The sequence below is a fragment of the Sturnira hondurensis genome, unplaced genomic scaffold (genome assembly GCF_014824575.4).
Source record: "Sturnira hondurensis isolate 20B ecotype Veracruz unplaced genomic scaffold, ASM1482457v3 Scaffold0022910, whole genome shotgun sequence".
NCBI classification, from domain to species: Eukaryota; Metazoa; Chordata; class Mammalia; order Chiroptera; family Phyllostomidae; genus Sturnira; species Sturnira hondurensis.
Window position 1 is genome coordinate 2,553,957 of NW_028095541.1, and position 12,937 is coordinate 2,566,893.

Consider the following 12,937-nt stretch of genomic DNA (forward strand, 5'->3'; position numbering starts at 1 on the left):
TGGAAACAACCCAATGGACTAAACAGTCCTCAACTGTTGTGAAGAACTACTCTCTAACACATATTTAGACATATGGCCCTATGAACATAAACTTAAACACTTCTCTTTTGCTCTTATAGACAAGGACTAAATTCAGCAATACTTACAGTTAACATTGGAGTTGTCAATAGGCCCCATGCAAAGAATTCAAGGAAGATTACAATAGCAGCATGGTACACACTTGGTCGGCCAAAGCCTTGAGGCTAAAAAATGAAGAAAGTTATTATGAAAAAGAGCAAAGTGATTTTTAAAATCCATTATCCTAAAATGGTGTCTAACACACATACAGTATAAATTTTGAACCTATCTTTAAGATATAACTTCATTCTGGGGTATCCCTGGTTCTTTCATCTTCCCTAATTATAGAAGGTACCAGGATTATAGACTTTCTGCTCATTCCATCAGTATAAATCACTGGAGTTTTGGTACAAAATCAAGCGAGTCATCAAGAGACTGAGGTTCTAGGACCTAACTATTCTCTTATGAATTATGTGTTCCTCAGCAACTTTTGGCCACTCTAAGCCTGAGTTTTCCTAGCTATCTAAAGATGGGTAGGCATTAGAGTCATATGCTCAAAAGCTTCAGGGAAGCATAGATGATTTAAATTAAGTGGTTGGAGGAAAAACAATAAAGATTAGGTCAAATTTGAAAAAATACTCCATAACTAAAAGTGTCAAAATCCAGCTTTCTGTTTCTCTTTTAAGACTGTGCCTATTCAGCTAATCTTTTGCAGTTGTAACTTCTGGAGATGGAATCTAAAATTCCTGTCAATTTAATGTTCTTTGATTCTGACAATGCTCATGACAACAAGATCAGGGACTTTGCTAGCACTTGGTAGAACTGGAAGTGAACTTACAAAAGACTTTTTAAAACAAACACACTATTCCTATGTTTATATTTTTAAGTCTTCAAAAGGTAAAATTACATCTGTATGATTTAACTAGAATGTAATTAGGACAAAATGATCAGATAAATCCAGACTGTGGAATATTCAACAAGACAACTGGCCTGTTCTCCTTTAAAATCTCAATGTTATAAAAGACAAAAGTAAATGTAGGAAGATGAGAGTCACACCAATCAAACTAATGTATTTTCTCCTGGCTTTTAAAAAGAGCAAAACCCAGAATGTAGGAAAACATTTAAACAAGTGACTCAGTTTCTTCAACAAAGAAATGATATAGAATAGCTAAATTTTAAAAAGGAGAAAAAATGTTAGTATATAGATTTAACAAAAAATTAAGAAAGCCCTGTCTGGTGTGGCTCAGTGGATTGAGTGCTGGTCTGCGAACCAAAGGGTCGTCAGTTCATTTCCCAGTCAGGGCAAATGCCTGGGTTTTGGGCTAGGTCCCCAGTATGGGGCAAGTGAGAAGCAACCATACGCTGCTGTTTCTCTTCTCTTTCTCCCTCCTTCCCCTCTCTCTAAAAACTAAATAAATAAAGTCTTTAAAGAAATTAATGCACCCTATACTGCACAACAACTGCTTCCAACCAGTCAACAAATAGGGTGAATGTCAACAAACAACCTATTCCTCTCAAATCATTTGTTTTATTTATCACACATCATGCACACAGTATCTCAAATACCTCTGAAAAACAGCTACAAGTAGGAAGAGTAAGAAGACTACCCCATTTTTCATTTGCAGCTTCTGTAGTTTGGTGCTCTTTCCAAGAAAATGAAGGTTTATTTATGTAGACCACCATGACAGAGACCCATGTGACTATAATGCTAATTTAATATTTTAAAAGATATACACCTTATTCTGTGTGCATATATTTTCATGCTATTTTTAACACCTTGCAAAAAGCCAGACAACCCACTTTTTTGTTCACTTAATAGTTTTTAAAAAATTTTAAATTTCTTCTACAATGCAAATATTACATTACTCTCCTCTCTACACAAATTACTTCAATTGAACTATCAAGCATTCCTGGCTGGTAACAGTGATAGGTGAGCACCAGGCAGGTCTGGGTACCGTGGTAACTTTGTGTGGGCACCTGGATATAAGGTACAAAAATAAATGTTTCTTACTTTCAATTCTTTTTTAAAAAATATATTTTATTGATTATACCATTACAGTTGTTCTATTCCCCCCCTTCATTCCCCTCCACCCTGCACACTCCCTCCCCCACCATTCTCCCCCCCTTAGTTTATAACCACGTGTCTCAAGTTCTTTAGATTCTATATTTCCCCCACTATTCTCGCCCTCCCCCCTATATATTTTCTACCTACCATCTATGCTATTTTCTTTGCCTTATCCCCCCTTCTCTCCCTCCCATCCCCCTGTTTCTAACCCTCCATGTGTTCTTCATTTCTATGGTTCCACTCCTGATCTAGCTGTCCTCTTGGTTTGCTTTTGTTTTAGGTGTGGTTGTTAATAACTGTGTGTTTGCTGTCCTTTCACTGTTAATATTTTTCATCTTCTTTTTCTTATATAAGTCCCTTTAGCATTTCATATAATAAGGGCTTGGTGATGATGAACTCCTTGAACTTGACCTTATCTGAGAAGCACTTTATCTGTCCTTCCATTCTAAATGAAAGTTTTGCTGGATAAAGCAATCTTGGCTGTAGGTCTTTGGATTTCATGACTTGGAATACTTCTTTCCAGCCCCTTCTTGCCTGTAAGGTCTCTTTTGAGAAATCCGCTGACAGTCTGATGGGTACTCCTTTGTAGGTGACTGTCCCCTTATCCCTTGCTGCTTCTAGGATTCTCTCCTTCATTTTGGTCTTGGCTAATGTAATTATGATGTGCCTTGGTGTGTTCCTTCTTGGGTCCAACTTCTTTGGCACTCTCTGAGCTTCCTGGATTTCCTGGAAGTCTATTTCCTTTGCCAGACTGGGGAAGTTCTCCTTTATTATTTGTTCAAATAAGTTTTCCACTCGTGGCTGTTTCTTTCCCCCTTCTGGTACCCCTATAATCCGGATGTTGGAACGTTTAAAGATGTCCTGGAGGTTCCTAAGCCTCTCCTCATTTTTTTGAATTCTCATTTCTTCATTCCTTTCTGGTGGGATGTTTTGTTCTTCCTTCTGGTCCATTCCATTGATTTGAGTCCCAGTTTCCTTTCCATCACTATTGGTTTCCTGTGCATTTCCCTTCATTTCAATTAGTTTAGCCTTCATATGTTCCTCTAATTTGTGACTATGTTCCTCTAATTTGTGACTATAATCTACCAGTTCTGTGAGCATCCTGATAGTGTCTTGAATTGTGCTTCTGAGAGGCTGGCAATTTCTCAGTCACTTAGAGTTATTGGCTCTGGGACTTTGAGTTCTTCTTGCACCATCTTTTGGGCTGTTCGTGCCTGTTCCTTAGCAGGATCAGAGCTCTAAAGTGTTCACTAGAACAGGGCAACTCAGTCGCTGGGTTGTGACGTTGTATGTGGGGGCGGAGTCAAATAGGGACAATGGCTTCCCGTCTGCGGCCTGCCGCCACGGCCCGGCGCTGCAGCCACCACTGTCACCAGGCCCACGTGTTTGGTTCCACTGCACGCGAGTGTGCCACCACCGTCAGCCCTCCACCACTGGGTTCGCCCCCTGGGGCCTGTGTCGTCCGTCTCACTGTGGGCAAATGTGCGACCACGGTCAGTCTGCCTCACACCCCGACTGGTTCCGGGCTGCCTGTGCGCCTAGGTCGAGGGATCTGTCCTGCCCAACCCAGCTCCGCTGCTGGCTTCGCCTCTCTTACAGTCCCCGTTGAATGGTTCGTAGTTGCCGGACTTCCGTACAATTCCGTTTTCTGGTCTTTGGGTGTGTCCTAGTTCTCCAAACCTTTGTTGTGTTCAGTCTTGGTTGTGGGAGAAGGCACAGTGTTTCCACCTATGCCTCCATCTTGGCGGAAGTCCTCAATTCTTTCTAAGTTCCTGGTAGCCAGTAACTCAGAATGTCACAGGTTTCTCTTTTAAATTATCTGAGCTAATTAGAAAGGCTTCATCAAAACTTAGCCAGTTATTTCCAGTTGAGCCTGATCTAGTACAGACTCTTGCAATCAGGTCAGTGTCTCCCATCTTTACTTTGTCCTTTCATATATCAGTATGGAACATCTTGAGATATTTAAAAGCAAGTGTGTCACGATGCCTTTACACACATTATCATCTCTCCCACAGATAACTTCAATGGCCTCTTCATCTTGCCTTGACTCCTCTTCCTTGTCCTCTTTCAAATCTTTCTTAACATTACACTCAGAGTGATAATTCTAAAATGCAAATTTCATTCTATCATTCTTGCATAAGACTTCAAAAATGAGCCACAAGTTCTTCTTGTTCCTGTACACATAACATTTTTGCAATATGACTGTGCTGTCAATTCCATCAATAGGTGCAGTCTATTTCTCCAATTTCCTGGACTGGGGCTGACTTAACAAACAGATGTCAGGTGAAGTGACAACATGGACTTGAACCTGGGCTTTCAGAGGCCTTCAAGACCAAGTGGAGCCCTGGCTGGTGTGGCTCAGTGCTTGAGTGCAGCCTGCAAAACAAAGGGTCACCGTTTCCATTTCCAGACAACATTGATGTTTCTCTCCCTCTCTTTCTCCCTCCCTTCCCTTCTCTAAAAAATAAATAAAATCTTTTAAAAAACATAAAAGTGACAAAAGTTCTTAAGAAAAAAAGACCAAGTAGAGAAATCCCTTTTAGGAACAGGAAGATGAGAGTATTTGAACCCCTCCTAATGGGGGGGTTCAATGGATGCCCCTTAGACCAATCAGTGAACAGCCATCACCAACCCCCTGACATAGGAGGAAATCATCCAATTCCAATCAAGCCTGCAGATGACCGCAGAATTGTAACTGCAATCGAATCTAGTGAGAGCTTAAAACTGAGCATAGCCCAAACTGCTAACCCCCAAAATTATCGTGAATGGTTGCTGCTTCGAGCCACTTATTTTTGAAGTAGTTTCTTATGCCCTCATAAGTTTAATTTTTAAGACTGTTTTGAAGTTCCTTCTGTAGTTCTCTAATGTAATGTACAGAGAATGAGAATAAGAAACATAATTGACAGGCATAAAGTAGACAAGGGGAGGTTAAGAATAGTATAGGAAACACCAGCCCTGGCTGGTGTAGCTCAGTGGATTGTGCGAGGGCCTGATGGTTCGTTTCCCAGTCAGGGCACATGCCTGGGTTGCAGGCCAGCCCCCTGCTGGGTTGCAGGCCAGTCCCCAGCAGGGGACTCACGAGAGGCAACCAGACACTGATCTCTCTCTACTCCCTTCCCCTCTAAAGATAAACAAATAAAATATTTAAAAAAAAGAATAGTATAGGAAACAGAGAAGCCGAAGAACTTATAATGTACAACCCATGGACATCAACTAAGGGTGGGGGAATGCTGGAGGGTGGTGGGGTACAGGATGGAGGGGGAATAAAAGAGAGAAAAAATTTGGGAAAACTGTAATTCCATAATCAATAAAATATACTTAAAAAAAAAAGAAGTTAGCTTTTAGGTGAGTAAATGGCAAGGTCCCCAGCATTCTGTTTAAAAGATTGTATACTGCCCATCAAGGAAACTATTAAGATTTTCACTGATTTTTTTTTATTTGAGGAGTTAATATTGTATTGCTTGAGAAGAAAAGAAACTTCCAGACTCAGCTCTGTTAACTAAAACTGTGATTCTCTCCTAAAGAGAGAGGTGACTAAAAAAAGTTTCACATCATTCGGGCTATACAGAAATTCGTAATCTGCCATTAAAACAAGTCACTGTGCAAAACTGCTATATTCTGGGATTTCATTCAAAGTAGGACTCAGCCACCAAACAATGAATCACTGCACAAATATTCCTAAAAATTTATGTTAGACTAGAACTAAAAAAAAATTATGAAAGACAACATACTAGGATGCAGAATTTCCCTTCTACCTAATATTTTATAAAGCAGTGAAAACAACAGAGTGCATTGTGGTTTTTGCATTATTTTTTATGAAATACATATGCTTAAAAATTACAACTGCTACATAAAAATGAAAGCTGTAAAACCTTAAAGTAAGGGAATAAATGTTCTATTCTCCACGGGTAATAACAATGTTAGAAATTTGTTATATATTTTTATGAAGAGACATTCACAAGTAAAAACATACTTTTACATTAAGAGTGACAGAACATGCATATTGCCTTTTCTATTTTAATTTCTCTTTGCATATCATTGTATGCAAATCCCCATTCTCCGTAATAGCTACATATTATTACATTGTGTAAATGTACCATAACATTAAGCATTTCACTACTGATGAATGTTCATGGAGTTTTCATTTTTAAAATGCTGTTGCAATTAGTAATTCTTAAACTTTTTGTTTCAACATTTTTAACCTACAGAAAAGGTACAAAACTAGTGCAGAGTTCCTGTATACCATTTACCCAGCTTCCCCAAATGTTATCATCTTGTGTAACTATGGTACAATTTTCCAAATGTGGAAATTAACATTGCTATACCACTTTAGCTAATTTACATGTTTCTTTTAAATTTCCCCTTTTTCCCCACTATTTTATTTTTACTTTTTTCTGGTTTAGAATCTAATCCAGGATTTCACATTGTATTTAGTTCCCATGTTTCCTTGGGTTCTTCTGATTTGAAAAGATAGTTCCTAAAACTTTTACTTTTTTGCCTTCGTGATCTTGACACCTACTCTTACCAGTTATTTTGTAGAATATCCTTCAATTTGAATTTGCCTAATGTGCTCTAATAATTAGATTAATGATGTGCATGTTTCATGTTTTTATAAGGTATAATTCACATCCCATAAAATCTACCATTTTCAAGTGTATAATTCAGCAATTTTAGCATATTTACTAAGTTATAAAACTACTACCACTATCTAATTCTAGAATATTCTCATTATCCTCCCCCCAAAATCCTGTACCCACAAGCAGTCATCCCCCCATTCTTCTCTCAGGTCAACCCCTGATAATCACTAATCTACTTTCTGTTTCTCTGGATTTGCCTACTCTGAAATCATATACAAAAGGAATTCATAAATGGAATCATACAACATATGGCCTATTGTGTTTTGTTTGTTTTTTTTGCATAACATTTTCAAAGTTCATCCATGTTCACCATTCAATTTAATGGCCAAATATTTCATTGTTTAAATACACTGTGTTTTCTTTATGTCTTCCTCAGTGAATAGGCACTTAGATTGATTGTTTCTACCTTTGACTATTGTAAGTAATGCTGCTATAGACCCTGTAAGATTTTCTAAGAATACATGTTTCCAATTCCCTTGGCTATATGCCTAGGAGTGGAATTGCTGGGACAATTAATATCCTTATATACACATATATAACTATGCAATACTTCATGATAAATTCCTAGAAGTGGACTTGCAGAGCCAAAAATTACCATGTTTTAAATTACAATCATTATGAACCAATAACAATAAAAAGCTGTGCAACTGGGTGAAAAAATACTCTTATGTCAGCTAATTAACTAATCTCTAACACAAAATACTTCCAAAAAAATCAAGAAAAAGGCTAACAACTCATAGAAATATGGACAAGAAATATGAACAAACAGTTCACAGAATAAGGCACCAAAACTGCCCTTCCACAACCACATTCATAATAAGAAAAGTGCAAAATTAAGATATACTCACATACAATTTTTAATATAAGAATGGCAAAAATTCAAAAGTTTGATAATATGTTCTTATACTGCTAATGGGAATAAAAATGGTGCAATGAGAAAACATCTAGCAAGCTTACTTGCATATTTATTCTCTGAAGCAACAATCCTACTTTAGGGATTTGTCCCACAGAAAAAAATGTCAAAAATATGATGCGTCACATGCACAAGGCTAGAACAACACTATACTAGCCAAAAAAAGGAGTGGGATGGGGACTCTGTTCATTCAGTAAAGTACAATAAATTCACACACTTGTATATTATACATCAGTAAAAAGGAGATCTCTACATATTGCTTTGGAGTAATGCCCAGGATATAATGCCAACTTAAAAAAAAATAGCAAGGTACAAAATACTGTGAAATGTATAGCAGAATTTCAATTTGAGAAAGGATGAAAGAATATGAATACTTTTGCACACATATATATTTTATTGTATTTAAAAACAAAACACAAGATGGAAGAAAAAACAAGCATCCAATGAAAAGTAGTTACATACAGGAAAAAGGAAAAGGAGTGAAGGCAACAGAGACAGAAGCTAAACCCCTAAGCTGAATTATCCCCCTGTCTAGTGTCTCCATGATGTAGACACTGCCTGTCCATTAATCAGTAGCCATATCAATGATCAGATCAATTATGAGACAGAGAGAGACCACATTTATATAACTTTTATTACAGTATATTATTATAATTATCCTATTTATTAACAGTTTATTACCATAGACAGAGGGCAGCTGGCTGGTCAATTTGGAGGGAGAGGCCCCAGTGAGGGCTGAGCAGAGGACCCAGGTGCCAGCTCTCCTCATGTGCAGGGTCCTGCAGCCCCTGTCCCCATTGACCCTGATACCCTAGAGTCAAGGAGCACCAAGAATTCTCCCCCATTGGCCAATATCATATGGGGGAGGTTGGTGCACTGAGCACTCCAAAGGCTAGAAAGAAGAATGGACAGGACCCAACTCCCCACACCCAGAGAAAGAAAAATCAACAGGGCCTGAGCATGCCAAAAGCTAGAAAGATAAAGGGACAGAACTCAAATGCCCTGAAAACTAGAAAGATGAATAGATAGGGCTTGAGCATGCCAAAGGCTAGCAAGAAAACTGGATAGAAAACAACTCTCTCCTCCCTCTCTCTAGAAGAACCACACTTGAGCAGGAAGGGGAAACGGTCTTTGAGATGGGAGTCCAGAAAGTCCACCATTCTTCAAGGTCATGGCACCTGAATAAACCTCTTTCCTTTTGCACCAGCACATGTCACATGAGTCTGACCTTCATTGTGGCAGGCAGCCAAATCTAAGTATTGGTTATACGTTATTGTTGTTAATCTCTTACTGTGCCTAATTTATAAATTAAACTTTATTATATAGAGGGAAAACAGAGTATATAGAAATTCAGTAGTATCTGCAGTTTCAGGCATCTACTGGGGTCTTATAATGTGCTCCCCATTAATAAAGGGGAACTACAGTAGTAGAATACGGTAAATATTAGTAAGTTACTATGTTATCGTCACTAGGAAAGAATTATTTTCTTTGCAACAGAAAAAGACACAAACACAAAGTAAAAATTTGAAATCCTAAATTTGATCTATAAATATCAATGCATATTATGATTATATATTGCCTTAAAGAAAAATAGTTAGTGTTTCCTAGTTCTACCCATTGAAAATTCCCAGAAAAAATAGCAACCCAAAAGAAGTGAGCACCCCCAGGGCCCAGAACGGTGGCCTTCAAATATCATTTCCCACTAAAAGAAAATGGGACTTTCTGTACAAACAGCTGATTCCAGGTCTGGGGTAAAATACACACACACACACACACACACACACACACCCATGCACGCGCGCATGCGTGCTCCTGGAATTTACCGTATTTTGCCATGTATAATGCGTATTTCTTGCCCACATTTTTGAGGGAAAAATAAGGATGCACACTGTACATGGGTAGTACTAATTCTGTATCTATATACATGTTTTCAATTTACTTATGCTTATGTGTTAAAAGTGTAACTCCAGAAAGCAATAACAATATCTGTATGCAAAATAATACCCTGAAATACAATAATCAGTTTATAAATATAAATAAATCAATAAGTAATTGAATTAAAAATGAAAATGAAAATTTCCTTTTCCTGAAAGTTTGGGCCAAAAACATGGGTACACGCTATACATGGGAGCACATTACACATGGCAAAAACAGTATCTTGTCAAAAGCAAAGATGCTATCAAAGGCTATAGTTGTATCAAGAGGGTTCAGGAGTCAAGCTGAAGGAACTCCCACTGGGCAAAGACTTCAAATTTGTAAATCCATTAATCTTTGGAGAATGTTAGAAAACCAAGTCATTATTAAACAAAGAGGAAAGAAAAGAAGCATTTATTTTGTTCTTCTATATCTGATTAGCAAAAGTTTAAGAATTTCAATGACTTAATTTCTGCTTGGAGGAGGTTTAGGTGCAACTTTCTTCAACTCCCTAACCCAGGTTGATCCACCAGCTGTCTCCACAATGAGAACTTGGATCCCATGCTGCTGAGGTTCAACCCCAACGTACCTAAGGTGTGCTGGGGGGGGGGAAGTCAGTGCCATGTCTGCCCTGGCCCCCAAGATTGACTCCCTAGGTCTGTTTTCAAAAAAGTCTGGTGAGGACTTGAAGATGGAGGGTGAGTAGGTACAAGCTGAGCCCACTTGCTCATGCCCCCGCAATACGGGTTTTCAGCGGATCTTCGGACAAGTGACTTGAACAATCAACGGAATTTCAGTTGATAGGAATTTTTGAAGCCAAAGAGTACAGAGGATGCTTCGCCCCATCCAGTAAGAGATTTTGTAAGTGGAAGGGGAAATACCTGGTGCAAGACATCTGCAGCAGAAGACAGATCAGACAGAAAACACAGCTTAGTTGATCCCTCTGTTCCTGGAGCAGGGGCTTCAGGTCCTGCACAGAGAACCGTCAACTCTAATCTAGAGAGACCAGGGAGAATATACAGAGTCTGGGAGACTCAGGCTGCACATACATAGCAAGCAGCACATCTGTAACTACAGCGTTAAGGAGAGTTCCAGAGAGAAATTCTATCTCCTAAAACTGTTGGAGGCACTGGAAGACTGCAGGCAGAAATTTTTTGCTTTTGGGGGAAGTGGAGTGCATGGAGAACCAGTTAGTGACTTGGTGCTACAGTATGGGTGTCACATCGAAACTTTTTAAAAGGGATGCTGAAGTGTGGCTGGGCGGGGACCACAGTGCACATGCAGCTGCCCTGCCAGCAAAGAAACCAGATTGAAAGCATGGTTTGTTCCCACTGAATCCAGTTGAGCAGGAAGATAAGAAAGCTGCTCAGTGAAAGAACTGTGGGGCTTCACCTAGCCTGGTTGGTGAGTGGGGGGGCTGCAAATAGCGGAGTTTGGGTCTGAGTCTCTTGAGAGAGCAGTGGGCAGAGAGCTGACTGCCTGAGACTCTTTGCAGCCAGGCAGATGCTCTCACACCGCAGAGTACCAACCTCTGGGAAGAGGAAGGCATGCCCAACCCCCAACTGCAGGACTGCAAACTGCAGAGCAGTGAAGAAGAGGTTCAGGAACCCCCTGCAAGGTGTGGAACCACAGGCGAAAGAAAGAGAATCTCCAAAAGGGCCCTTTCTGAAAATTTACCTGGCACTGACAAGCTATGCAGGTTCCTAGGTCTCTATTTCACTGAAACAAGCAGAGCACCGAGATTATAAATTGACACAGCAAGGGAGATACAGGGTGCCGCCCACTCCTGGCTCTTATACAGAGTTGCCATAAGTGCCGAGCAGGAAAAACCTGACTGTTTTACACAAATTGGACCCTCACATGAAACAGCCAGCTAATTCATCAGAAACTATACATTATTGGATATAATCTGGGACAAACCAAGACATGGGGCACAGGTAGGGGAACACACCCACCATCTTTCCTGAGGACCAAGCAGCATCACCCAGTGGAGATCCGCAGATCACACCCTGCCAATCACATCAGAAGCCCCTTCTAAAGGTGGCTGGAGGCAGTACATGCAGTGCTGTAGGACATTAGATGAACCACACCTGGGCCCTGTGTTCATAAAAAGCCAGCAGGGATGAACAGCAAGGATCAGCCAAGCCTGAAGGAGATATCCACAGAATGTGGATCACTTGTAGCTTCCACAGGCTGCCTAAAGCTAGACAGGGACACCATCTGACATTATCAGACATGGATCCAGAAGAAGACAATAGGCAAAACTCAACTCTGCTCAGATGAATTCCATGTCATTCTATTTTATTATGTGAGTTACTCTTCTTCCTCCATAGCATTTTAACATTTATTCTTTTTCTTCAACTTTGTTCCTATTATTTCAGTTTTTTAAAATTTATTTTAGTTTTAATTCAAATCTCACATTTTGCTCTTCCCTTTTCTTACTCCATTTTGCCTCTTCTTTCCCTTTTTTATTTCCATTTCAAATTTCATGTTTCCCTCTCTATGCCTTGTTTCTACTCTACACTGTTTCTCCTCCCTCCACCCTCTCAAAACCATTTTTCTTTCCATTAGCCATCTCATATTCTTTTTCCCTTTCTTACAATATCCTTATTCTCTTTCCACCCGACTAATCTTTGCTTGTTTGTTGTTGATACTGTGGTTGTTGTTGCATTTCTTTGATTTTATTCCTAGATGGTCACAATTTTTTACTTCAAATCTTATTTTACTGTTTCTCTGTCCTATTCCATTTTGCCTTCCTCCCGCCCTTTCATATATTCATTAAATGTTTTTTTCTTTCTTAAACTGGTTCTATTCCTTACTCTGATTATTTCTCCTCCATCTTCTGAAAATCATTTTTTCCTTTAGGCATCTAATAACCTTTTTCTTTCTTATAATATTCTTATTCTATTTCTACCTTTATTAATCTTTCTTCATTTGTTGTTGATATTCCAGTTGTGGTCAGGAGGTATTTTTGCTGGTGTGGGTTTTGTTTCCTAGGTTGTTTTGTCCTGGTAGCACCTGTACAACAGTATATAAAACATGGTGGGGGTTGTGACTCTCACTCAGCCAGCCAGAGGGGAGAACCCTCCAATGAACGAGGCAATGCCGGCCAAAATCTAATTATAACAAGAGAGCACACATAAACCACATAAAGGACATCCTTGGAGCATCCAGCTCAGGAGATCAAGGGGACTTCACCAATGCATCCCACAAGTCTCCTACCACAGAAGGCCACTACACAAAAACAAGGAATCAAGGCAGATTAATCTAATATGCAGAAAGAGTCACCAAAAATGAGGAGACAAAGAAACAAACCCCAATCAAAAGGGAGGTACCCCCAGAAAAAGTGCT

General features: G+C 39.4%; 1 protein-coding gene across 1 annotated transcript in view; it reads right to left on the reverse strand.

The window, feature by feature from the left end:
* The window catches only part of SLC71A2 (solute carrier family 71 member 2), a 141,089-nt gene that overhangs the window by 103,298 nt on the left and 24,854 nt on the right, over positions 1-12,937 (reverse strand). The window contains exon 2 of the mRNA XM_037037108.1: positions 147-242. Coding sequence (XP_036893003.1) covers positions 147-155 — 9 coding nt within the window. The 5' untranslated portion in view covers positions 156-242. The remainder of the gene's footprint in view (positions 1-146; positions 243-12,937) is intronic.